At 33.3% G+C, this 27,365-nt stretch overlaps 1 protein-coding gene across 1 annotated transcript in view; it reads left to right on the top strand.

Moving 5' to 3' along the window:
* The window catches only part of LOC143235383 (glycine receptor subunit alpha-3-like), a 56,293-nt gene that overhangs the window by 26,482 nt on the left and 2,446 nt on the right, over positions 1-27,365 (top strand). Inside the window, exons 2-6 of the mRNA XM_076473493.1 lie at positions 7,178-7,263; positions 12,337-12,404; positions 18,202-18,425; positions 23,369-23,451; positions 24,364-24,522. Of these exons, the coding sequence (XP_076329608.1) occupies positions 12,348-12,404; positions 18,202-18,425; positions 23,369-23,451; positions 24,364-24,522 (523 nt within the window). The 5' untranslated portion in view covers positions 7,178-7,263; positions 12,337-12,347. The remainder of the gene's footprint in view (positions 1-7,177; positions 7,264-12,336; positions 12,405-18,201; positions 18,426-23,368; positions 23,452-24,363; positions 24,523-27,365) is intronic.

Raw genomic sequence — 27,365 nt, 5'->3', positions numbered from 1 at the left:
TTGCAGTTAACAACAGAATTATAGCGATGATAGAAGTTTGTGTCGTGTTATTAACAGTTATTGTGTTTATGCTTTAGTATACGTTTGGATTGCTTGCTTATACCATAAATAAACGCTTCAAGATGCATAATATATTATATTACATAGTACGTCATTTTATTTAACTTAGATAATAAAGAATAAACTGATACAACAGGTTAGGAACAAATACTAACATACCATCTCCTCTACAGTTTACCAACAAATACTAACATAACTATTTTATTAAGAGGTTAACTTAACGCCTAGTCCACTTATGGTAGAAACGCAAGATTTACTTTCGGATAATTACAAACCTCAGTCGATCCATTCTATAATTTCATTCCCTTAAACCTTTTGTTTATACACAATTTTTCACCTTCCCTCTTAATTCCTGTTTAAATTTCCTTCTTCGTCCTCAGCTTGGTAAATTTTCTCCTCGCAATAATTTCCTTTAATGCAATTACTTTATTTTAATAGATTCTTATTTTATTATTTTGTGCATTTATGCTTTGACTAAAAAGTGATAAATGACAATTATACTTTTGTATAATTGTAAAATAACTTGTTATCTTAACCACCGTATTTATATTTATTATTTTCCTGTGTTTATATTTCTAAGCTTAATTTTATATGCTCTAATTACTTGTTTTTCCTATTCTTTTTTATTTTAATAATGTTAATGTTTATGAAAGAAGTTAAAATATTTTTATCATTGTGCTCTATATTGAACGTGTGTAATTAGAACCTTTGTATTATCTTAACTTTCAACTATTCTTTGTGAGTCAAATTTTATTGTAACACAGCATTCACTGCCTGATGAAAGGCGTCTGCCTGAAACTTTACATAAAATAAATATGCCAAAAAATATATATTTCTACATGTCAATTTATTCTCTATTATCATATATCAAATGTTTTTCTCATGGAACAACATTCATTCAAGAACTTTCACCTAATTGTTTGGGGTTGTTTGACATTTCCAAACAAAGTTATCCACCAGTTCTTTCACTAATAACAATGCACAAAACATTGAATGATCATCCACCATTAACAAAACGTTTGATCTTCAAACAATAAAACACACACTTTTAATTTTGAAATTATTAACTTTCCATTTACGAATGCAAATTTTTCTAAGAAACTATTCGACAGTGTTTATTATTCACAACATTATATACATACTACAATTTGCACAACATTGTAAGATTTCGTGGACAGAGATAATAAACTTTATTTATGCAAACGTTTTGTACTACTGAATCGTTCAGTTTTGCTAGAAATTCTTTTCTCTTCATATTTCAACTGAATATTGCGACCATTACAAAACTATTATATTTACATACGAATTGTTCGTCTAATTATTTAAAGTGACAAAGAACTACTACAATATTGCGATCACCAGTAGTTTTATTCTTTGTTATTTTACGTTCTCACTAAAGTATTACAATAAATAATTACTAAGGGCTTATTAGTTCTCCCTAACTGCTCTTTTATATTCACCATTTTGTTGCTTCCTTTCCTAGGTCGACGTTTTAGTATCGAATCTTTTAAATAATAACATTATTATAGTCCGCAGGTGCTGTTTTTTAGTATAATGAGCTTTTAAAGAAATATTTACGCATTTTAGGATATTCACAGTTCCCCCATGTGTACAGTTTTAACAGCTGGCGTTATTCAAAGAAACTGACTAATCTCTTTTTCATCCCAGATGCCTGTCGTTGTGGGTCATTCTATGTTAGTATTATATGCAATTCACTACGGATACACATAATAAAATTTTACAATTAGTGAAGTAGGTGAGACCTGGGAATAGTAACTCCTTTAGTTATGTTATTATAGGATGAACAACGAGGTGAGGCCTGGTGGTAGTAACCTTCTTCATTTATTCTATTATTGAATGAACAACCTGGTGAGATCTGGTGTAGTAACTTCCTTAGTTTTTTATTATTGAATGAACAACAGTGGAACGAGTGAAGACCTCGATAACGAATAGCTCTTTTAATCTTACAATCAGAATAGATTTTAGGGGCAGTTGAATATTTTTATTTGGCAACAAGTGCAGTAAGTCAGCTATACCCTATTCTTATCCCACACGCAACTATCCAACATTCATATACTATTAATATTAAAATCAATGTATAAAGATACCTTTCTTCTTTCATATCAGCTTCAAGACAAAGTAGTTTGTATTGGAACATTTTTATTACTTATTCATAGAGAAAATATGTCGAAACGCACAACAAAAGTTTGCTTTCGTTTGTTTTTTTTTTAGTTTAGAAAAAAATATCTGTAGTTTCCTGATTAATAAGCGTTTATCACAGTTATAGCTTCCAAGGAATATTGTAGTAAACTAACTGTAATAAAACAACAATATTCTGAAAAGTGTCTCTTTGCGCGCCGATTTATGAACTTTCTGCGTGGCTCTCAAAAGTTCGGTTAGCAACAATATTTTACTTAGGCACACAGCACGGTGCTGATTCTTACACTCGAAAATCTTCTACAGCTTTAGAGGATAGGCGGGAATTTTGCAATACATATTTAACACCACAAGCTAGTTGCATTTCTAAACATATATTTAACTAAAACAAACATCAATGTTAAAACAAATACATAATAGTAAATCCACTATATTGCATTTTTCTTTTGTTACCTCTAAACATCAGAATTTACTTAAGGTTTATGTTTTGTGTTCCTCTTTTGTTTTATTCACGAACACATTTTTAATTCCAATTTCATTTAACGTAATAAACGTTTTCATACACGACCTTAGGACCTTTCAGATTTAATGGTTCTTCCATTTATGACACCATTTATTATAATTTTATTAACCAAAAAATATTATTTATGTTAGCTTTTATAGTTTTTATTGTATTTAAGCTACTTTAAATTTATCATTATCTGTGATCTGATCCTTGTGTATATTTATACCAGTAAGTTTTGTGTACACACGATCTAAACATAATTTAATGAACTTTCCACATCTCCATTCTAATATTGTGTTAACGTTTACATTGAGCCCAGCATAAACAGTTGGTTGAGACACTCGACTCGTAATCTGGGGGTTGCGGGTTCAAAACCCCATCACAACAAACATGCTCGCTCTCTCAACCATGGTGGGGTGTTATAATTAACTATTCCAACTATTCGTTGGAAAAACTAGCCCAAGAGTTAGCGGTGATGACTAGCTAGCTGTCTTCCCTCTAGTCTTACGCTACTAAGTTAGGGACGGCTAGCGCAGATAGCCCTCGTGTAGCTTTGCGCGAAATTCAAAAACAAACAAACATTTACATTTTGTTGAGATCTATTAAAATGTGTCAAAGTTTGACATTCATTGATGAGATCACTGTTTTCACTATTTTTTCTTTAATATTAATATCACCAAGATATACTATATGCATACAATTTTTAAGTTAATTTAGTAAGTTTTCCAAATTTATAATACAGTGATAAGAATTATAATTTTGAGGCCTGTTTAACTGTAAATAACAATACTTTATAATCACCTACCTAAAATCTAAGTGATAATAATAATAAGTAACGATAACAATTCTGTATCTTTCACACTTAATTTCATTTCTGGAGGTATTTTTTATAAGATAAAATTAAAAATCCTTCTCCTCCTATATTTCTTCAACATTTATATATATGTTTTCATAACGTTCCAAATTATAATTTTGGATTTCATATTCCTTTAAGATTATCTTTTTGATTATTAAAATATCTAACAATATCAAGCTACTGTACAGAAATAATACCTTTTATAGTGAATATTGTTATTAATATTTATATGGAACAGGCTTAAAATATCAACTTTAGTATTTTCTAATTTATGTGTAACGTCATTTACACTTTCTCTTCCGTCAAAGTTTATTGATTAATCATTAGAATAATATCCAAAGATTGCAGGAAAAGAAATGAAATGAACGTATATTTATATATAAAAATGTTAAAGATACATTATATGCCTACATTTTTTTCACAACTATTATGTATATATATATATATCTAAATTGCTGCTTCTTTCATACTTTACATATTATTAACTTGAATCGATATTTTTTTCAAATTAAGTTAATATTTTAAATATTATTAACTTTTACACTTTTCACATCCTTTTTCCGTATATTGATATATTTTGCATATTTAATTTGTGTTAAAGATACTTTATCATATTTATCTAAAAACCAGCACAGATCTCTCATTTCTTTCATATCTGTTGTTTCTTCTTGTAACACGTCTAACGTTTTGTTTATATTTTGGAGCATTAAATCATAATCAATCGTATCCAAAGCTATTTGACATTTTAGAATATTATTTTTGTCTCCAGTTTTAATGGATTTTAATGAATCACTTTTTCTAGTTATATTTTTATTTACTTGTTTTCCTTTCCGTTGTTACTGGTTTTCAAGATAGATCTTTTCATTGCTAACTAAACCTGGATTTTTCATATCTTTACTGGTTTCTCGATAGCGGTAAACAATATTTTGACATTAAGCATATACCTTTATGTCGAGTCTGTTAAATAACTGCAAAGATAATGAAGTAAAATCTCACAACTCCCACAGCATTTTACGTCGCCTCCAGTGATGAGTAAAGACTTTACACAAACATCGTGACATCAGAAGCCATATCATGATTTATTGCTTATTTCCTTGTATTTAATTCCTCACAATAAATATCATTTAAACTCAGTAGATTTCGACACACAACACCAACACCATGTCAACAACTACATAAATACAAACCAAGCTTCATTCTCACCAGGATTTCCCGGAGAGACACTAGAAGCATACTCAAATTCAATCAATAGAAAAATAACCATATCCGAACTAAAGATTAATATCAAAAACTTGAAGAACACTTCCCCCGGACATGACCAAATACCAAATATTATTCTCAAAAAAGGTTCCACTCTCCTACTACAACACCTCACAAACATCATGAACATTTCACTAGCGACCGGGTATTACCCTGACACGTGGAAAAAAGCCATCATAACAACGATCCCCAAGAAACAAACTAACAGAACAAATCCAGATAATTTCCGCCCCATCAGTCTGTTAAGCTGTCTTGGCAAACTGATGGAGAGAATTATCTCCAATCGTCTCCTCCATTTTTGCGAATCAAACAACATCCTTCCAGAATCTCAAAATGCCTCCAGAAAAAATAGACAAACAACATATCACCTAACACGACTCACCGAATCAATCTACAAAGCTTACAACAACAATCAAGTAACCATCGGGGTATTCCTAGATGTCAAAAAAGCATTCGACAGCGTTTGGCACAACGTCATCAGATACAAACTAAATCACCTACAAATAAATCCTACGATAGTCAAATGGATTTCAAATTTTTTAACCAATAGAACAGCACAAGTAAAAGTCAATAAAACCATATCAAAATTATTTAATATAACGGCAGGAGTGCCCCAAGGATCAGTCCTCTCTCCACTTCTATACATAATTTTCGTCAGTGACATACCTTTTCCAAATCTAACATACACACACAATACACAATACGCAGACGACATCGCAATTGGAGCACCTCCAGAAACCCAGTAATGGCCATGTCTCGCGTACAAGAATCACTAAACAACGTCTCAACATGGAGCAACAAGTGGAGGGTCGTGTTAAATCCGACAAAAACACAAGCAATCACCTTCTATAGAAAACTAAAGAAGCAAAGAAAAAATCTAGAAAAAATAAAACTATCACTTGGAAACACAACCATTAACATGAGCAAAACATCACATTCCTTGGCGTCACTTTCGACACAAAACTAACATGGAAAAACACATAAACAATATACACTCATCAATCAGAAAAAGGATTTCATATCTAAAGACTATAACCGGTAAACAATCGAAATGCGCACCGAACACCATTATACAAATATACAAGGCTTACATCCGTCCACTAATAGAGTACGGATGTCAAGTAACATACAATATGTCAAACAACACACTCCAAAAAATCCAAGTACAACAAAACAAAATATTAAAATCCGCATTCAGTTTACCATCTTTTACGCCAACAAATTATCTACACCAAATTAGTAATTTACCAACTATAAGAGATAGAATAACAGAACTTTCTCTCAAATAGTATCTAAAAGCAGAAAATAGAAACAAACTAACGGCATCACTACACAAATTATCAAGTGCACCAACAAAATACATATCACCTTACAACATATTTCAAGAATCACAATCCACTCAACAAAGAATATAAATAAATAAAATCTATGTTATTAACATGAATTCCTTTTTTTCAGGTACAGGGCACACGACAGGCAAAACTTTCGGCGCCTGTCGTGTGAAAGTGGGGTTTTCTCGGGGCACTCCCGTTTCCCCCCACATCAAAATCTTCAGGCATTGGATTTCTAGATCCCAGCCTAGGCAACCTTTTTGCCAGACCCAGAATCGGGCCGTTTGATTTGATCTGAATTTGAATGAATTACATTCACGTTCACATCTGCCCAACTTTTTTCTTTTCGGGACAGGTCCCGGCCTTTCTTTCCACTGCTGCCTTTGCCTCCACCCAAAAGAACATTTAGTGAGACATTCTCCACACAAAAAGTCAAGAATAATAACGATAATTAATTTATTAAAATAATAATAATAATAATAAAAACCACCACTTAATCTTAATAACAATCCACGAAAGGGGACGAAGAGGAACTACAAAGTTCCTGAACACCCCAGTTGGAGAGAGAACTCTTCTGATTTCTCTCTCTCTAAACTGAACCCCTGCCACGGTAGTTTAGTTTAGTTTTATCATATGGTTGGAAAATTAAACATAAGCATTCACCATATTAAATGTTATGTTTAGTTACAGCTAATGCGATAAGAATTACATTATGGTTATAATTATTATTATAAATATATTATAGTTACAGCTTTTATGATAATAATTACTTTATAGCTATAGACTTATAACCATCATGATAAAAATTACAGTAAAGTTACAGATATTATGATAAAAAATTACAGTATACCCAAACAAAACCTGGAATATACACTGTCGTCTACTCATTAAGACATGTCAACTCTGTCCGTTATACCGTAAGGCTCAGTTTGTAGTATGATCTTTATTACATTTTAGTTTGTGTATAAGTTTTCAAAATGATTTTACTTTATATATTTTTCGTTTCAGCTGGTCTCAAACGGTTTTCAATGATTCAGAGATTACAATAATAATATCAGATGACTATGACAAAAACCACGCTCCAAAATTTCAAGGTAAGTCCAACATATATTTTTTTTGTTGTTTGGTAGGAATTAAACGTGTGGAAAATAACAGTTAGGCCATTAGCAAACGTGTCACTGTGTAGCTTTCCAAAGAAAATTTTATTTAGTACATAAAACAATATGAATTTTATATACACTTAAATAGAATTTAAAAAAAAAAGTATTTTTTTTTGTTTCTGTGGGAGTTCTTGGGAATTACTGAACTCTTCCATTTCCAACTTATTTCACCACAGATAAAACTACAATACTGAGTAACCTTATATTTTTGGCCCGGCATGGCCTAGCGCGTAAGGCGTGCGACTCGTAATCCGAGGGTCGCGGGTTTTAGCCCGCGTCGCGCTAAACATGCTCGCCCTCTCAGCCGTGGGGGTGTATAATGTGACGGTCAATCCCACTATTCGTTGGTAAAGAGTAGCCCAAGAGTTGGCGGTGGGTGGTGATGACTAGCTGCCTTCCCTCTAGTCTTACACTGCTAAATTAGGGACGGCTAGCACAGATAGCCCTCGAGTAGCTTTGTGCGAAATTACAAAACAAACAAACAAACCTTATATTTTCGCCTTTTACGGCTGCTAGAAAACCAGAAAGAGCATAATTGGAAGAAAATATAAATGTGTTGAAAGGGTTAAGGGTTTGGTTTGAATTTCGCGCAAAGCTACACGAGGGCTGTCTGTCCCTAATTTAGCAGTGTAAGACTAGAGCAGTGGTTATTAACCTGGGGGTCGTTTGAAGTTTCTCGGGGGTCACGGATGGTTTGGGAATTATTGGGGAAATCACGGAGCAGTTTGTAATTTTTGTGGCAAGTGCCTGTAACTGCCCACCAATGAGAAACACGCTGAAGTGTGGCAGTTGAAGCGTCGAGATGCTTGTTGCGCAACTACTTGTCTAATTTTGAGTAAAAATGTTCATATATTACAACGCTTTGAATTGCCTAATTTTTTCAACTATATAATATTAATACATCGAACTTAAAACTTAAATATCAAAGTTTCCATCGTATTTAGTATATTTTCTCATTATATATATTAACCCTCACACTGAGTGAATAAGTAGGTTTTGTATAATGTTCAGTAATTCCATGGATTTTGTATTTGTTTAGCACTTGTAGCATTTCTCAAGGTTATTTATTTGTAATATTTTCAATAAATTATGATCTTTATATACTTTTGTTTTATTCTACCTTTACGCAAAGTTCACCATTACAAACATTATTATAGGGGTCACGGTAATACCCTGGAGAGTCTCAGGGGGTAAGACGATGGAAAAGGTTAAGAACCACTGGACTAGAGGGAAGACAGCTAGTAATCACCACCCACTGCCAACTTTTGGGCTACTCTTTTACCAACGAAGAGTGGGATTGATCGTTACTTATAATGCCCCACGGCTGAAAGGGCGAGCATGTTTGGTGCGACGGGGATTCGAAACCGCTACTCTCGGATTATGAATCGAGTGCCTTAACCACCTAGCCAAAGGATTAAGGGAACGTAATGAGATCAAAATTTGTAAAGTAGATAGAGGCAGTTAAACTGTAGTTGTACACTACAGACATTTTAACAATGGGTCTTGGAATTATTGATACATGATACTCAGAACACGTTTAATAAAGTTAAATTTGTTCTAAAACAATTCAGTTATATCTGACAAAAAAAAAGTATTGTGTTCTTAGTAAGAGCAGAATAGCTAAAATACACACTCTTTAGCTAGTTTATTGGTTAGGAAATTATCCCATTTAGTTTGTAGAAAATGCAAACATTCTTTAGAAAACTACATTGATTTGGTGAATGGGATCACAAACGTTAAAATTCAGAATAATGTATCATTGGATATCGTTTCATCTTTTACAAATGTACCAGTGAATAAAGCTTTACATAATTTATTCAACAGACTACTTGACATTATAGGCTTAACTTTGGATTACATCGAAGAGTTAAAATTATTTGATTTTGTGTTGAAAATTGGCTATTTAAAATTAATGATAAATTTTATCCACAAGTTAGAAGTTTAGCAATTTGGCCCTTTATGTTTCTTCTTCTTAGTAATACATTTGTGGATGTCCTTTGAAGATTAAAAGTTACTTTAATAAATCGAACGAGATATTAATTAAATGTAGACGACATAATGAAATATTTAAGTAGTTAAGAAGGAATTACATTTACCGAGGAATCCAGAAAACATGAAATAGCTTTCTCAGATGTTCTAGTTTTCTAAAAAAAAATGACAATAAGTTAAAATTCGGTATAACTCGAAAAACCTTTAACTGTCAGCATGTCACCACATTACAACTTGAACCACTCAAAAATAAAGCACATTTTACACATGTACTAAGTTTGCTGTTAATATCATAGACACAAACAACGAAGAATTGTGATTAAAATCAGTAGTACTGCATAGAGGTTATGAAGCTACAGTTGATAACAAAGCTTTCTGTTGAATAAATGACAACCATACAAATGAGGTAAATTAACTTTACCTGAAAACAAAATCAATAGTAAAACATTTTTTGCTATCATTTCAAAAAACATTGCCAAAGCACGCCGATTAAAGTGTGTGAAATACATTTCATTTCTAAAAACAAGGGTGTCAACCATTTACAAATATTCAAAAATCAAACAAGGAAGACTGCAGGTAAAGATGAAAGTTGTCAAATTAGTTGTAGTTCAGCTGTTACTGAACATTTCTCCAACTTTGCTGTATGATTGGAAAAATGTGAAAATCTTAAAAAATGCACAAGCGTAGAAAGATATTACGTTTGTTTGTATGAATCAGAAACATCTGGTGTAATTAAAACATATTAATAAAAACGATTACAAATCAACGTATTTTAAATTGTTTATATTTAGTTTTTCCCTTGTTAACCTTATCTCAATGTTTTTTTTAGAAATAAACACACTTACCCATTAAAGATAAGCATTATCACTGTGGTCACTAGTCCTAGTGATGGTAATTGTGTTATTTAAACTAGTCAGCTGAAGAAGCTAATAAAATTATCTTCGTTTTTTCTGCAAAACAAGCGTTTTTTTACGTTTGGTTTAACTACTTGTCAAACAAAACCAGGAAACGTAGAATCTGATATAATTGTTCTAACTACCTGTCAGATAAAGTAAAAATTTGTAGAATCCAAGATAAATGTTCTAACTGCCTGCTAGATAAAGCCAGAAAACTTAGAACTCATAAGCCACTCGACTCGTAATCTAAGGGTTGCGGGTTCGAATCCCAGTCACACCACAACATGCTCGCTCTTTCAGCCGTGGGGGCGTTATAAAGTGACGGTCATTCCCAGTATTCGTTGGTAAAAGAGTAGCCCAAGAGTTGGCAATGGATAATGACAAATGGTTGTTTTCCCTCTAGTCTTATACTGTTAAAATAGGGACGGCTAGCACAGATAGCCGTCGTGTAGCTTTGCACGAAATTCGAAAACAAAGTTAAAATCCAATATAAATGTTCTAAGTACTTGTTAGTTAAAGCCAGAAAACTTAGAATTCGATATAAGTGTTCTAACTACCTTTAAAGGAAACCAGAAAACTTATTATAATCCAATATAAAATATCTAACTATTGGGTTGAGGAATAATTCGTGAGCGTTTTTTCAAGTTAACAAAATATATTCATAAATGAAACGCTTTCGCAAAATATTTCATGTCATTTGGTATATAATTTTTTGCTCTAATAGATGGTGTGTTTGATTTTCATATGTCTTTAATTTTTGCTTTCATTTTCAGCTCATTAAATGGAATGTCAAGTGAACAAAATCGAGCATTTTCGACACCATCTGCTTTTCACATTTAATTTCTTGCAATTTCGTTTAAAACAATGCATACTATATACCTAGGTATTACATGAAATAAAGTATCATAATAAATGTTTTGGGTGTAATGTGTTCATGCATTGAAGTATTGTATAGTCTTGCATGTAATGCTTGAATGAAATTATTTAAAAACGCTCACGAATTATTCCTCAACCTAATATTTATGAGGTAAAGTCACAGAAGTTATAAGTCGATATAAATGGTGTAATTACCTGTTACACAAAGCCAGAAAACATGAAATTCAATATAATTGTTCCAACTACATGTTCAATAAAACCACATTTTAGCCCAAATACAACTTATAACAGCAACAAAATGATCACATTTCATGCTTTGCTATAAATATATACTGTCAGTGATGTCGAGAAACCCACTTGTTGAGAAATTTATATCCAAAAACGGCTCGTTTGGGTTCTATGTAAAATATTTTCTCAACCCAAACGAGCCGTTTTTGCATATAAAAATATATACTGTTTTGATCACAAGGATATAATACATGATATTAGAAAGCAAGCTAGTAGAATTTAGATAAATATAATAGAAATGTCTGTTGTGTGTCCATGTAGCTACTTCGCAGAGTGTGGACGAATTTTCACCAAAATTGGTATGGAAGATCAATAGGTCATTGCGAGGATACATACAAATTTTCATAACTGCATTTTGCGGGCATTTTTTTTTTGGCAGTTCTTGCGTTGTTTACCACTAATTCTTTCTTCCCCTACAGTACATGGACCTACACCAAATTTTCCATGAAGGTTTCTTGGGTCCATTTGGAGATTTATCCATATATTTGTGGTTTTAAATTTTGTATATTTCAGTTTTTATGGGCGTTTTTTCACAATTACATATAAGGAAAGCAACTTTTCACGTCATTTGATAACTTTTCGTTAATCATGAATTTACATAACTTCCGTCCAGAAGATTTACTACATTAGGACTTATAAGTAAAATATAGGTAAAAGTGGGTGATATATATGATTAACATTTTCTATGAAACTAGAGTTAGTACATGGTAGCAACCATTGTGGCTAATTCTACTGATTTTCGGAAACAATCAATCCAGATAGATTCAGTAAACTTGAATGGTCTATTCCATTTATTTTGGGAAGTATTCAGTCCGATAAGAACGAATAACAAATACTTGGCTTATTCTTAATAATATATAGCTCTTATTAAGTATGTTTTGATCCCTGGTAAGGAACAAAATGTGTTGAAGTACTTTTCTATATATTCCACTGATTTAAAATTGTATCTGGTATGTAGGGGCTCCAGTGATGGTCTACAAAGCTGTTCAAGTGATGGACCTCCACAGTGTGAGAGAAACCACAATGGTAAGTCTAACTAAACATTTACTAACAGAGAGCTTAAATAGAAGATTTTTACAGCCTGAAGGAAACAAGTGTGTTTGATTTTCAACAGTAAACTGCACACTACTGCGTCTACTGTTCAAATATTGTAAACATCTAGAAACATGATCAGAATTGACGGTCAATCCCATTATTCGTTGGTAAAAGAGTAGCCCAAAAGTTGGCGGTGGGTGGTGACGACTAGTTGCTTTTCCTCTAGCCTTACACTGCTAGATTAGAAACGGCTAAAGCAGTAAATTCTCGTGTAGCTTTGCACGAAATTATATAAGTAAACAATCAAATTTCATTTGAATTTCATGACAGAACTCAAAACTTCTTTTAAAATGCATTCGTTTGTGGTGAACATCTTTAAAATTTCTTCCAAAAACAGCCTAAGTGAGGTTATAAATTCCAATACTAGATACTGTTTGTCGTAAGGAGTGTTCTACTTTTTGGACTTTTGGGAACCTACAAAAGGTTCCTAGATGACTCAATGATGATCAAATACTCCAGCACTGTCCTTTATCAAGAATGGTGCCCTTCTTTACTGTTATTATTTAGCCTTCATTTTATTAGTGGGATCACATTAATAACGGTACCTTTCTTCATTTGTGATTACATTGCAGTTTCACAAACTTAGAAGAATCACCGTTTCATTTGCTTTTCTTAAATTTAAATTTTAGGTAGAATAACAATAATATTCCTTTTATCTGACTTAGAAGTAATCATCTTTACAAAGATTTTTAAAGTTTCGAATTTTTCTGAACTTGAATTTTAAAAATATTTTAATTACTATTATAATTATTAATAGGAGTTGTGGTTAAAGCACTAATTCTAACATTACTAAAATATTGTCCTGTTCGTTTCAAATATGTTGGTGTGGCAGTACTTGTAAAACCTTTTCAAATCGTGAAAAATATTCTTTAAATTTATTCGATTTGAAATACTAAATTTTAGACCATAAGCCCAAACCTTTTTATATGCATTATTTAACATATAATTAGGATAATTAAATAGTACTTGATTAAGACTTTTATGAAAGATATTTTACATAACTGTCTCCTCAAATTATCATGTTTCTTAAATTGTCTTTAACTTTCACCAGAATTTTATTATTCTTTTGCTGTACAAAATATTTCAAAATTAAATGCAAAATACAAATATTTGTAAAGACAAAATCAGTTAAGTGTCGAATATTAAGCCAGTAGGCTTTCAAACTGTTAATGATCAGTAGATCAACTGATGAGCCACTACGATAAGTGCTATCTGTATTAGCTATCCCTAATTTTGAAGTTATACACCAAAATATATTGTTGTGTGTTGTTATAGCAAAGCCACATCGGACTATCAGCTGTGTCCGCTGAGAATAATCGAACCCCTGATTTTAGCGTTGAAAATGCTGTCCCATCAGGGGACTAGACTAAATGGAAAGCAGCTAGTAAATACTGGCCACTGCGTATTCTTGGACTACTCGCTACCAACGAATGGCGGGATTTACGTTACATTATAACATTCCCACAGATGAAAGGGCGAGCAGGTTCGGTGACAGGATTCGAAGCCGCAACTCCCAGATTGGCAGTCAAGTACCTCAACCTTCAGACCATGTCAGATCCTTTTAACAACTTATCGTTAAGACGCTAATCAGATCAAAATTCAGATTTAATAGTAACTTTACATAAATCAGACATTAAAGATAAACTCTAAACCAACTCTGCTAATGATTGGCGAACATAGTATTCATTAATTATGTGTCTCAATTAATACTAAATCAGTCAGTGACATGTAATTCCCGTCACACCAAACATGCTCGCCCTTTCAGTTGTGGGGGCGTTATAATGTAACTATCAATTCTACTCTTCTTTGGTAAAAGAGTAGCCCAAGAGTTGGCAGTGGGAAGCGATGACTAGCTGCCTTTGCACTGCTAAATTAGGGACGGCTAGTGCAGATAGCCCTCATGTAGCTTTGCGCGGAATTCAAAACAAACAAAACATCTAACTCTCGAAATAGGCCCGGTATCGCCAGGCGGGTATGACATTTGAATCGTAATCTGAGGGTCGCAGGTTCAAATCCCGTCGCATCAAACATTCTCGCCCTTTCAGGGATGGGGACGTTATAAAGTGACAGTCAATCGCACTATTCGTTGTTAAAAGAGTAGCCTAAGAGTTGGCGGTAGGTGGTGATAACTAGTTACCCCTGCATGGATAAACGTAAGCAAACAACTACTTCAAACAAAACTACAAATAATACAAAATACACTACTCACAACAGCTTATAAAGTACCCAGAACAGCATCATCTGAATTCATGCATAAATAAGCACACATAGAAACAATAGCAGATGGATTCCTACATAGTACAATAAATTATTTTGACAAAAATTGGAGAAAAAATGAGCTAGTAAGCGAACTTGACAGGTACTGCATACATGATGAGGATAGACCTAAATATCTTTCCCCAATGAATATATATTTTCTAAATAAATAAAAGGCCACCTATAAACTAGACTCCACATTAGATTAGGGATTAATTACTAAACATTGAAAGGGTTTTTATGTAAACGTTTTGTAGTTAATACCTAACTAATGAAAGTGCAAATAATCAATGGAACTATAAGAGAAATGATTTATTTGCACCAAGTGTATGTGTAGATTGTGCATGGAAATTGCCCTGAAAGGGGCCTGAGTAAGTGCGGGTTACCCTGGCCCTCGTCTACCATATATAAATACACTGTACAGTTGTAAAACAAAAATCTGAAGGAAGGAGGAAGACGTTAACTAAATCTGACCCTCCTGGGTAGATAAACATCAATACCCAAATACCCAAACAAGAGAGAGCGAACATGTCACCCGTGGCGCAACGGATTTTATCTGTGGGAACACACCACTGTATAAGCGTAAGCAAAAAGCTCTTATAAAGTACAATTAACCTTTTTTAATCCATGTTGATATATGTTTCCTGTATTATTAATTAATTAATCTTTCGAATACTGGCTGAGTGGAATCCATCCATTTCGTAACCATGATAGTAATTTTACTATAATATTTTATAACAGATGTGTTTTACAAGTTATTAGTAAACATTACAAGGCTTTCATGCACAAGATATCAAGTTTGAAATTAATTATTAAGATTTGTTATTAAAGATTTTCTCATTTTTTGTTTTCAGAATGTTGACTATTCAACGAGCAAAGTAATTTTGATTTAAGATTAAAAATACTTTTCTTTATCTTAAGTTTGTCAAGTTTCATTTGCGTTATTTGTATATCATTTTAAGTAATCATCAGTTTTTTTATTTTGAATAAATCTTTATATCTAATATTTTATTTTATTAATACTAACTCTATGTATATGTTGTTCGATTTAAATGACCTCGTAATCACACTAAAAATTAGGAAATAAATCTAACTTACCTTTTTTGTTTTAGAATAACTGCAGATTGTAACAGAAAAAAAACATAAATATTTATTCTAAATAGCTTAAATCTGTAACAGTAGACATCTATTTATATTTATTAAATTTGATTTTATTGACCTTTGAACCGTGTTTGGCTAAGAATACCTCTATACAAATTTAAAATTACAGGGCGCACGTGCAGCTCACGTTACAGTATCGAACAGCGTCACCAACATGCTGCTAGGGCGTATAGCCCATGAATATTTTTTATTATATTACACAATATGTTTAAGGTTTTACATTTTAGTTACTTTTATAATAATAAATAGCGAAAACAAATGAAAAATATTAAACCTCTATATTACATATCACACATTTTTATTTTCATTATGTTTTCAGTAAAGCTTTATATTTTATTTGTTATTCACTTTAACATTATGCTTGATTCTCCATGTTGTAGATAAGTAGTCACAGTATAACAAAAATAAAGGTTGCAAATACAAAATAAAATGCATAATATTGTTAGAACTAGTAACAGAATCTCAAAGCACCTGTAATCAAAGTTTACACTTTACATCTTAGAAACTAGAAGAAACAAAATGAATAGTAAATCGCCTGAGAATTTCTTTTAATCTTTCTACACCTATTCCCTATGTTTATTCTACTGTTAACGACTGAAGTAGAAGCATGCCGAATATAGAGTAATGAACCACTGTTCCTATTTACGTGTTATAACACTTTAACACGGTCAATATCAAATAAACTTTGGTGGTACAATTCCCAGAACCTTCCCTCCTTTGAAAGCACAGTGGAGTATGATTTATCAACTTGTTGAGAGTACAAGGTGTACAACAAAAAATTGTCATAAAATGAATATGCTTTGGCTTTGTAGAAAGTCTGGACCGATCCAATAAACTTGACAGATATTTGAATGTTGTTCGATAAATGGACATTTTCCATAGTCTATTCGAATATCGGCTCTGAGAACACAGTGAGATAGGATTTTTTGGCTCTTTACACAATGCAGTAGTTACAACAAAAACTGTCTAAAGTACCATATAAAACTAATAGAAAATGTTTGTGATATGGCGCTGTACAAAGTTGTATCCGACCCAATAAACTTAGATGATCAAGATTTAGTGGTAACATAGGCATGAAAGAACTTATGGATGGCCTGTTTCCTATTTTACCACGCTTACACAGTAAAAAATAAATGTGTAGTTTCCAATGTTTTGTAAGGTATAGTGAGGTTTAGGTTACCATAAGTTACATCTGTATATATATATAACAATGCTACTCTGTTAAATACTATTTCTTTCACCAGACCCAGCATGACCAGGTGGGTTAAGGCGTTCGACTCGTAATCTGAGGCTCACGGGTTTGAATCCCGTCACACCAAACCTGCTCGCCCTTTCAGCCATGGGGGCGTTATAATGTGACGGTTAATTCCACTATTCGTTGGTAAAAGAATGGCCTAAGAGTTGGCGGTGGGTAGTGATGACTAACTGCCTTCCCTCTAGTCTTATACTGCTAAATTAGGGACGGCTAGCGCGTGTAACTTTGCGCGAAATTTAAAACAAACCAAATTTTAAATTAATGACTTAATTAATGTCTAACACTAAATTTTAATTCAGATCTTCAATTTTATATCAAATGTATGGATGTACATTCATAAAATAGCAATTCAATAAAATTTTGAATGTAACTCTACGAACGTGATGACATACCCTAATTCATATTGGTATATATTTCCTTTATTGTTAAAGGCCTAACCCACAGAATGTGAAATATGTCTGTACTCACTGATACCGACCATTGGAACTTATTTGAGCTGTTTTATCGTTTTTTTATGTTCACATGTAGATTTTCTTTTCTTTTTCATAAACAGGTCCACTTTACCCAGATGATTACCTTTAGGTTTTTCTGAGAATTCTACTCCTACTAACTCATGCTGGTATACGTTTCCTTTGTTATTAAAGGCCTAATCCATGTTGATATGTTTCTGTTATTAAAGGCCTAATTCATATTGATATGTTTCTTTTATTATTAAAGGACTAGATCATGTTCTTATGTTTCTGCTATGAAAGGTTATGCTCCCCACTCGCATCGCTAAAAGGCGACTTTCAAACCCGTGGTGGGCAAAGCACAGATAGCTAATTATATAGCTATGTGCTTAATTTAAAAACAAACAAACATCCAATTCATGTTGATGTGTTTCCCTTATTATTAAAAGCGTAATCCATGTTGATATGCGTTTCCTATATTATTACGTGTCTAATTTATGTTGGTGTATATTTCCTTTATTATTAAAGGTATAATTCATATTAATATATTTTCTTTTATTATTAAAGGCCTAACTGATATTGATATATGTTTCTTTTATTATTAAAGGACTTCAAACTTGACTTTTACTTTGTGGAGCTCTGGAAGGATTATCGACTTAAGATCCATCATCACACACCTTTTCCAGCAGTTGTACCAGAAGAAATATCCAAGGAATTCTGGATTCCAGAAAGTTTGTTCGAAAACGCCAAATCTACAGTTACTTCCAGACTCTCCGAATACAGTGGCCAGATTAAAATATTTGGAGATGCAACTATTGCACAAATAGCAATGTAAGAATTCTAAACAAATTCACTATTGTTTAAAATATTCAGTTTCTCTAGATAATAACTTTGAAATATATATCTTTGTATCTCTCATCTTATCCATAAATTCGCCAGAAAAGTTTTTTTTTTTCTTATTTATCAAAGAAATAATTGACAAATAATTATTATATTAGTCTTTCAGATTAACGTTTGCTAACCCTTGGTTCACAAACACCTGCTTGTGAGTGTGTTTTTTCTGATCCATAGGGATGTCCAGTAAGCATAGAAAAAAAGTGTTGTGAAATTTATATTTTTCACACTGGTTAGGAATAGGTGAAATGCTGTTTCCTTCTTAGCTGATACCTTAGTGAATCAGCAGTAAGTTCAGACACTTATAAAATCAAGAGTTTGCTTTCTCCCGATGACATAGCAGACTGCCCAATATGGCTATGCTTGTTTGTTTTTTGAATTTCGCGCAAAGCTACTCGAGGGCTATCTGCGCTAGCCGACCCTAATTTAGCAGTTTAAGACTAGAGCAGTGGTTCCCAATCTTTTTTATGCCCCGCACCCCTAAAAAAATTTAATATGTTCTCGCACCCCTCACAGTAATTATTTATTTAAGGATAAAGGTGAAGGTGGCCAAAACAAATGTTATCTCGCACCCCTGGTTGGGAACAACTGTACTAGAGGAAGGCAGCTAGTCATAACCATCCACCACCAACTCTTGGACTACTCTTTTACCAACGAATAGTGGGATTAACCGTCACATTATAACGCCCCCACGGCTGAAAGGGCGAGCATGTTTGGTGCGACAGGGATTCGAACTCGTGACCCTCAGATTACGAGTGGAACGCCTTAACCCACCTACAAACAAACAACATCTTCTTAGTTGATTTTAAAATAAGTGAGTTCCCTAATTCTCTCTGCAGAGTTTCTTGAATTATCTAAATTACTAATGTTTACTTAGTTTTTTTACCAGATTTTTCCGGCCAGTAAGATAAACCAGTGGTTCGTTATATTTTTAAAAAATACTCTAATTTGCCAGCCCGTGGAAACAACTCTACAGCCTTATTTATATATTTAAATAGTTCCTTCGTTTCCCACAAAGATTTTCCCTGCCTGAGAATACAAATCTTCTAACTGTCCCTCAACAGTTTACAAGGTTTTACCAGTACGTTAATTAAAACAACACTACAGACTTTCTACTTCAAATGGTCCGTAATGTTCGGCACGCGCAAGTGGCAGCCTTTGCTATGTGTTGAACTCTCAACTAACAATAGCAAGGAAATTCCACCTCACAACTTATGGCGGTTTTCATCTAAACCAGGGTTCTTTTGCCTGCACCCTATGTGTGATGAACTCTGAATAATTAAAGCAAATCTATATTTTACAATATGCTTTATATTTTAGCTTTTAAAAGTTTCCAGGGTCACATTACTGATTTGAAAGGTTTTAAGAACCACTGATCTAAACTAAACGTATGAATAATTTTATATGACTTTAATAAACTTGTCAAGCCAAAATGATCTAAACCTGACCTTGTCCTAAATTAGTGCAACATCCATTTACAAAACACACATATCTCACCTGTCATATGAAGAATACATTTAATTTTATCCCAGTGAAAAGCCTAGTGATTGAAATAAGTTATTTTTCTGCAGTGTTTATTAGGTCACAGAAAAATTCACATCTCAAATATTTTTACAAATGTACAAGTGACGTGTCGCGTCCTTTTTCAGGATTGGGGAGGTGGAGAAGAATATTGTTTATGTATCTGCACATCTTAACATTTAACGTTCTTCACTAAAGTGATGGGAATAATTAAGAACATTTACAATATAAATATAACAAATTTTATTCAGGGTTATTTGAGAATTTGTGACAAAACCGATACAAATGGAGTCCAAAAGAAGTAACACAAATCATTACACCTATTTCCTCATTACATATACTATATTAGATTTAAAAACAATATATTTAACAATGCTACTCTGTGAAAAACTTTTTTCTTTTACCAGGCCCGGCATGGCCAGGTGGTTAAGGCACTCGACTCGTAATCTGAGGGTCGCAGGTTCATATCCCCGTCACACCAAACATGCTTGTCCTTTCAGCCATGGGGGCGTTATAATGTTATGATCAATCTCACTATTCTTTGGTAAAAGAGTAGCCCAACAGTTGGCGGTGGGTAGTGATGACTAGCTGCTTTCTCTCTAGTCTTACACTGCTAAATTATGGACGGCTAGCGCAGATAGCCCTCGAGGAGCTTCGCGCGAAATTCAAACTAAACCTCTTTTTACCGAGTTACGACCTTAATGGTCATGTTCTTTCCCGTCCTTTCACCTACTATCAGATTTTTTTGGGTAGGGGTCCAATTCCCTGCCCAAATGGTCTCTGCCAGGTCTTATAATTAAAGGTTTGAAGTGTAGAAATAAAATCTTGCCACAACTCTCCAACTTTTACTCCAGCTTAACTCGTGTGCATAACCAGTCATAACCAGTCTTTTAATGTGAAGAGATATTCCTCATGACGCTGTAAATTTATTATCTTGATGAAACCCGGTTTAAGACATTCCACTAATATTTTTATTTTGCAATCAGAACAAAACATTTTGGATAAAATATTAACATTTTTCTCAATAGAACAGTAGCTCTCAAGTTCACCCTACCATTAAGACCAAATGGGATTCATCTTCGAATGTCTTCATAGTAAAGTTAAGTTACTTAATTATGCAAAACATTTTATTTCATATGAAAATCGTTTCTTACCAGTGTAATACAAGACATGTCCAGATTAAACCATGAGAACATGCCTTACATTTGATCTACATTTGAAATTGTATGATTTTTTGTGTTCAAATAAAATTACCATTTCATTTGTCTGACATTGTCTAATCTGTATTGCATGTGTCCAGTATTTGCTCTAAGTACCTGTGTGTCTTACGCTAACATGTACATGCCTAAATTTTCATAAGTAGTACATTTTTCTATCATAATTTCAGTACAATGTGTAGTGGTCATTTTTCAACTTGTACAACTTTACAATTGTACAATACATTTATACTACCAGCGTTTATTAAAGGAAATCGAAAGATTAAAATATAGATTCAATTTTCCTTTTTTTTCAGAAAACGATCAAGCTGGTAATTTTCACAAATCTTACAAACATGATTAAGTAGAGAAATACCAAGGACATGGGCCTCCTTCTCTTACTCAGTGCAGTACACTACAATGGATGAGTTTTCAACAACACTGCAGAAATATATTTATTTACAACATAATCAATACTTTTCACCAATAAATATACAATTCATAATTATATGCTAGTCAAATTGTGCTATTTTATGTGAAAATCGTTTCTGCAGGTGGCCCGGCATGGCCAAGCGTGTTAAGGCGTGCGACTCGTAATCTGAGGGTCGCGGGTTCGCAGCCCTGTCGCGCCAAACATGCTCGCCCTTTCAGCCGTGGGGGCGTTATAATGTTACGGTCAATTCTACTATTCGTTGGTAAAAGAGTAGCCCAAGAGTTGGCGGTGGGTGGTGATGACTAGCTGCCTTCCCTCTAGTCTTACACTGCTAAATTAGGGATAGCTAGCACAGATAGCCCTCGAGTAGCTTTGTGCGAAATTCAAAAACAAACAAACATTTCTGCAGTGTGAACATACTAATACATAATCAACATTCTACGAAACATTTATACATCTAATACACTTAACTGATATTTCACGTATACACTGTAATTAAATGTAACAAAGTAGAAAGGCATTGAACATACATACTGAAATAAAACAAGGCTCATTTTGTGATAAGCACTCTTGTATATATATCACAGTTACATTAATGTGTTTTGTTTTTGTTCAAGCAACACAAATTATTTTGGGCTTCTTGTACTTTAAACACTGATTACTTATCATATAACACTTACAGCTCAAGTATTTTGGACTGGAAGAGGCCACCTGCAAAAATTTAATCTCTTGTGTGATTTTGAGATCGACTCTATTTACAATGTTAGGCCTAAGTTTGAATTCCTTTCCGGATAAGCCATAACATCAATGATCAGAATAGATTTGTCTTAAACCATACAAATTAAGCCAAATTTTCTCTCTCATCCATTAAGCGAAGTGGTATATTTAATAAACTTTTATCTTGACACCCACCGACAATATCAAAACTAAAAGTGCACAAAACTTGTATCTCTAGACAGTGTATATTTAGGCATCGTCTCTGTATAGCCCGATTGGCGACATAAGAATGTCGCGGATAATTGTACTTAATACTGTCAGCAGTTCAAATCAAAAGCTGTTAAACTGTTATGGTAATTTGTGTAAGTGAAATACCTTCCAAAAGAAGACTCGCATGTATACTTTGAAACCAGATATAAAAGGCCATGCCAGTTAGTTGTTTCTGCCATATCCACGCTAATGGTGCCCACTATAAATTAATATATTATAGCGAAAAAAATTACTTGTGGAATGTAACACTCTCCGCCTTCAACTCTTGATTACGGTATGTGTAACAGTTAATGACTTAGCACTGTGTTCCCTTCGTTCTTTCAGGCTGTGACTTAGACGGCCATCTGTCACTCTCAACCATTTTACATTGTCTGCCAGTTCGAGCATCAACACATAGCAATGGTGGCTGTATGCGTACATTTCCTTCAGTGATAGAGAGTGATGACTGGCCAATTTATATCCATGATTCCTGTAATTTTTTACAAAGATTTCCGGTCCGATAAAATCACTATTTTATATAATCTTTAGTTCAGCGATGAAGTACAGTCTAGAAAAGTTGAATTTACCTTTGTTTTCACTTTTCATCTAGTTCTATGCATTTGTATATGAATGCATTATTATTAGACGAAAATTCTTTCTCGTCCACGATACATAAATTATGAAAATTTTGCTTCCAGTTAAAAAGAAAAAGACATCGCTCTTATTAAATTATGGTTTTTGACCAATTCGATTTCCTTATTTAGGCATAGAGTGAAGGTCAGCTGCGCAATGGATTTGCATGAATACCCGATGGACTTACAAGTGTGTGTACTCAAGATTTCAATGTGTAAGCATGTTAAATCATAACTTTGTATCAAATAATCTAAATTTGTTTAATTTGTCTTCATTTCAACAGTGATCTGCTGTATGTATCAACGTGACTAACTACAGAAAGTTTACTCTATAAAATTAAAAACAAACCTATTATAACAAAGACCAAAATGTATACTTCTAAAGTTATTCTACGAATAGTAAATATAAACAGTATGGTTTAGTAAACAATTTGTTTATACCTTGACAGTGCAATAATTATATCTTTACTCTTTGCTATTCCTGGTTTCTTGATTCACTTTCCAGAAATTGTTTGTTTCTTTAATAATTAACAGGACTTGTGTGACAGGGGGCTACAACAGGTCCATTTGCACAGAAGGACAAGCTCTTGGGGGCGTAGTTGTGTAGAATGCCTATAATGACGGAAGAGTGTTTGTGCAGGATGGTAAAACGTCACCTGTCCTAATGATTAGTGCCTGTATATTTATGGTTTCACTTTTCTATCTTCTCTTTCTACTTATCTTCTGGTAATGTTCTTCCGTTATCTTTTTTTTCACTATTTGTATCTCTTATAACGTTCTCAGCTTTTCATTCTTTGTTGATAGGCCCACCATGGCCAGGTGGTTATGGCATTTGACTCTCAATCTAAGGGTCACGGGTTCGAATACCTGTAGCAACAAACAGGCTTGCCCTTTTAGCCGTGGAGGTGTAATAACGTGATGGTCAATCCCACTATTCATTGGTATAAAAGTTGGTGATGGGTGGTGATGACTAGCTGCCTTTCCTTTAGTCTCACAATCCTAAATTAGGGACGACTAGCTTAGCCGTGTGCGAAATTCAAAATAAATCTTTCTTTATATTTGTGTTCTAAGAACGTTATTATTTTATCAGTGCTATATCTTTATAATGTTCTAGTTTCATTTTCCAGTTAAAACGTCTGATAATGTGGCAACCCCAGCATGGCCAGAAACTGCTAAGAACTTACCAGGAAGTTTTAAAGGGGTCAGCATCATTGGTGATATTCGTCTTCCTCAGTTTGAGCTTCTCTCTGTAGTTGCTAAAAAAGCAGTAATGGTCTGGGAAACTGGTAAGTTTTGACAGGCAGTTTTGTTATAAGAAGTTAATAGATGCTTTAAGTAGGCAGTTCATATAAGTGTAACCCTCATGCAGACAAATGTCTGCATCTTTTCTAGAATATACAAATAAAACGTACACTAAGTCGTAAGTTTTCAGAAAGAAATAACGTCATACGTAACAGATTTAATATTATTTTAATATCTATGTTTGTTTCAGTTTAATAGCTATTTAGAAATATATGCAACATAAAATGTTAAATGTGAATTGCGCAAGTCCCATCTGTTCTCTAAATTAATAGAAAATTCTTGAGCGTAAGAATCAGTAATGTATATATGTAAAGCAGTAGCGTATCTTCGAATATTATTTGACCAACTGAACTTTCTAGAACTTCGCCTAAAGATTATAAATTGGCGTGCCAAAAGACAGTTTAATATTGTTGGTCATCTACACTCAATATACTATAAGCCTCGGAAGCTATAATTGTGATGGTCGCTTATTTATCATAAAACTACAGAATTTGACCGGGAACGTTTATAGATTTCAAACATTATATAACCATTCATCTTCAGAGAATTAAGTTCGGATGTTGGTACTTTTATGAGGACATTAGATATATTCCTCGGTAAAAAGTGAGCTTATAAACCGCAAAAGGCCCACCAAGAATAGAGCTAGCTAGCTTTCACAAGAAGTATAACAATATCTGCTAAGAATTAATTCTCTTGGACCTGGACCGCCGATAAAATATTCAGCTCCAGACCAGAGAGAAGACTGAATATTCAGTGTGAGTTTGTACAGTTTTTGTATGTAAATCATTATTTGTATTAACCGTTATTATAAATCGTATTATTATTTGTGTATTAAAATATATTTGTGTTATAAAGAAAACTGTGTGAATTAATCTTGTTGGCAAGTATAAATGTGATAGCTATTGACATTCAATTAACTTCTAAATTCAAAATTTTAGTTATTATAATCGTAATACTTAACGTGCGTAACATAAATAATCGGACACTCCTCCGAGATAAATTGTAATACGTAACACTTCTTTCATGTTTTATTGTAGGTCATCAGATTCAAATAAAGTAACAAAAAACATTTTGTTCTAAATCTTTAAACAGAATGCCCCCCAATGGTTCAGCAGTATGTATGCTGACTTACAACGCTAAAAATCGGGTTTCTATACTCGGTGGGCAGAGCACAGATAGCCCATTGTGTAGCTTTGTGCTTAATTCAAAAACAACAACAACAACTTTAAACAGAAATAATGCTACAAGTCTTACATTTTATCCTAGGTTCAAGAGCATAGCAACTACTCCTCTGTGCCCCAAACATGGGGTCCAGGATGTTATAATAATTCGGATATGAGGGGGGTCCGATGTAAAAATTCGTAGGGGGGCCTACATATTCTTCGCTACTCCTCGGCCTAGGTCTTCAGAGAGAAATAGTACCATATGTCTTACATTATGTTGTAGGTCATTAGAGAGAGAAAAATAACACATTCTTACATTTTGTTTTCATCGTATGGCTGTTTCTACTTTCTGATAGGTCAACTCCAGGTATACCTTACATGTCGATAATGGGAAAGATGTTATCATTTACGGAAATTTTCCATTTATCTACTGGCATTGGCTGTGTTGGCTTATATCCTGTCATGCGGTAGTTTACTAGAATTTCAAAACTTTCTTTATTCTATCAGTTTTATGCTCGACATTTAAGTTACGTTTTCGTGCAGGCGTTATGTGTTAGATCGATAAATTCTGGTCTATTTGAGAAACCTTTTACGTAGTAAAAGTAAACAATACAGTATAGTTGACCACATGTTTGGAAGGGGTTGTGTAACTGAGTGTCGGAATGTAGGGGGCGGTGTTAGGTGTTTGAATATATAATTTTATTTATTTTATTATATTAATATAGGTATAAAGGCGTTCCTTTATATTGGTTTATTTTGGGTTTAAGTTGTTGTATAAGTAAGGCTTCTTTAATTTTGCGTTTGTTTATGTTTGTTTCTTTATTTAGTATTTGAGTGTTTTCTATGGTTATGTTGTGTTTATTTGACTTGCAGTGTTCGAAAACGTATGAAGGTGACTTTTTGTGTTCTTTGAATCTGGTTTCATTTTTTCTACTTGTTTCTCCAAAATAGAAGTCGTGGCAGTTATCACATTGTATTTTATAAATAATGTTGGTGTGGTGTTTGTCAGTGTAGTTTTTACATAGTATAGACCTCACTTTTGTGCCTGGTTTTTGAATAAATTTGGTATTAACTGGAATGTCATATTTTGTTACTAGTTTTTGCCAAATGTTGGTTATTTGTCTGCTGATGTCAGGAATATATGGTATGCAGCAGTATATGGTTTCGTGATTTTTTGATTCGTGAGATATATTTACTTTTGTTGGTTGATTTTGCTTTCTGTCTAGGCGTGTGCATATAATGTTTTCTACGGTTTGTGGAGGAAAGTTATTGATGTTGATGAAGTATTGTTTTATTTTGTCTAATTCATCGTTAATTTTATCTGGTGAGCAAAGTTTTATGGCTGTGTTTATTTGGTTTCTTAGTATGTTGAGTTTTTGGTTTGTTTCATGTGCTGAGTCCCAAGGAATGTATAGTCCAGTATGGGTGATTTTTTCGGTGGATTTCTGTTTTGAATTGTGTGTCGGTTCTTATAATTTTGAGGTTAAGAAATGATATTTGATTGCTTTCTTCCTGTTCACATGTGAAGTTAATGTTGGGATGTATAGAGTTAATGTGATGCGTATTTTAGGCCTAAATAAGTCGTAAAATGCCACATAAACTGTATTTAGTGCAATATGGGGAGGTTATACGCGGGGTAAGTGCTCTTGTGCAAAATACTTTAC

Source organism: Tachypleus tridentatus, chromosome 12, assembly GCF_004210375.1.
Source record: "Tachypleus tridentatus isolate NWPU-2018 chromosome 12, ASM421037v1, whole genome shotgun sequence".
Taxonomy (NCBI): Eukaryota; Metazoa; Arthropoda; class Merostomata; order Xiphosura; family Limulidae; genus Tachypleus; species Tachypleus tridentatus.
The sequence above is the reverse complement of the archived record's forward strand: the minus strand, read 5'-3'. Positions and strand labels throughout refer to the sequence as shown.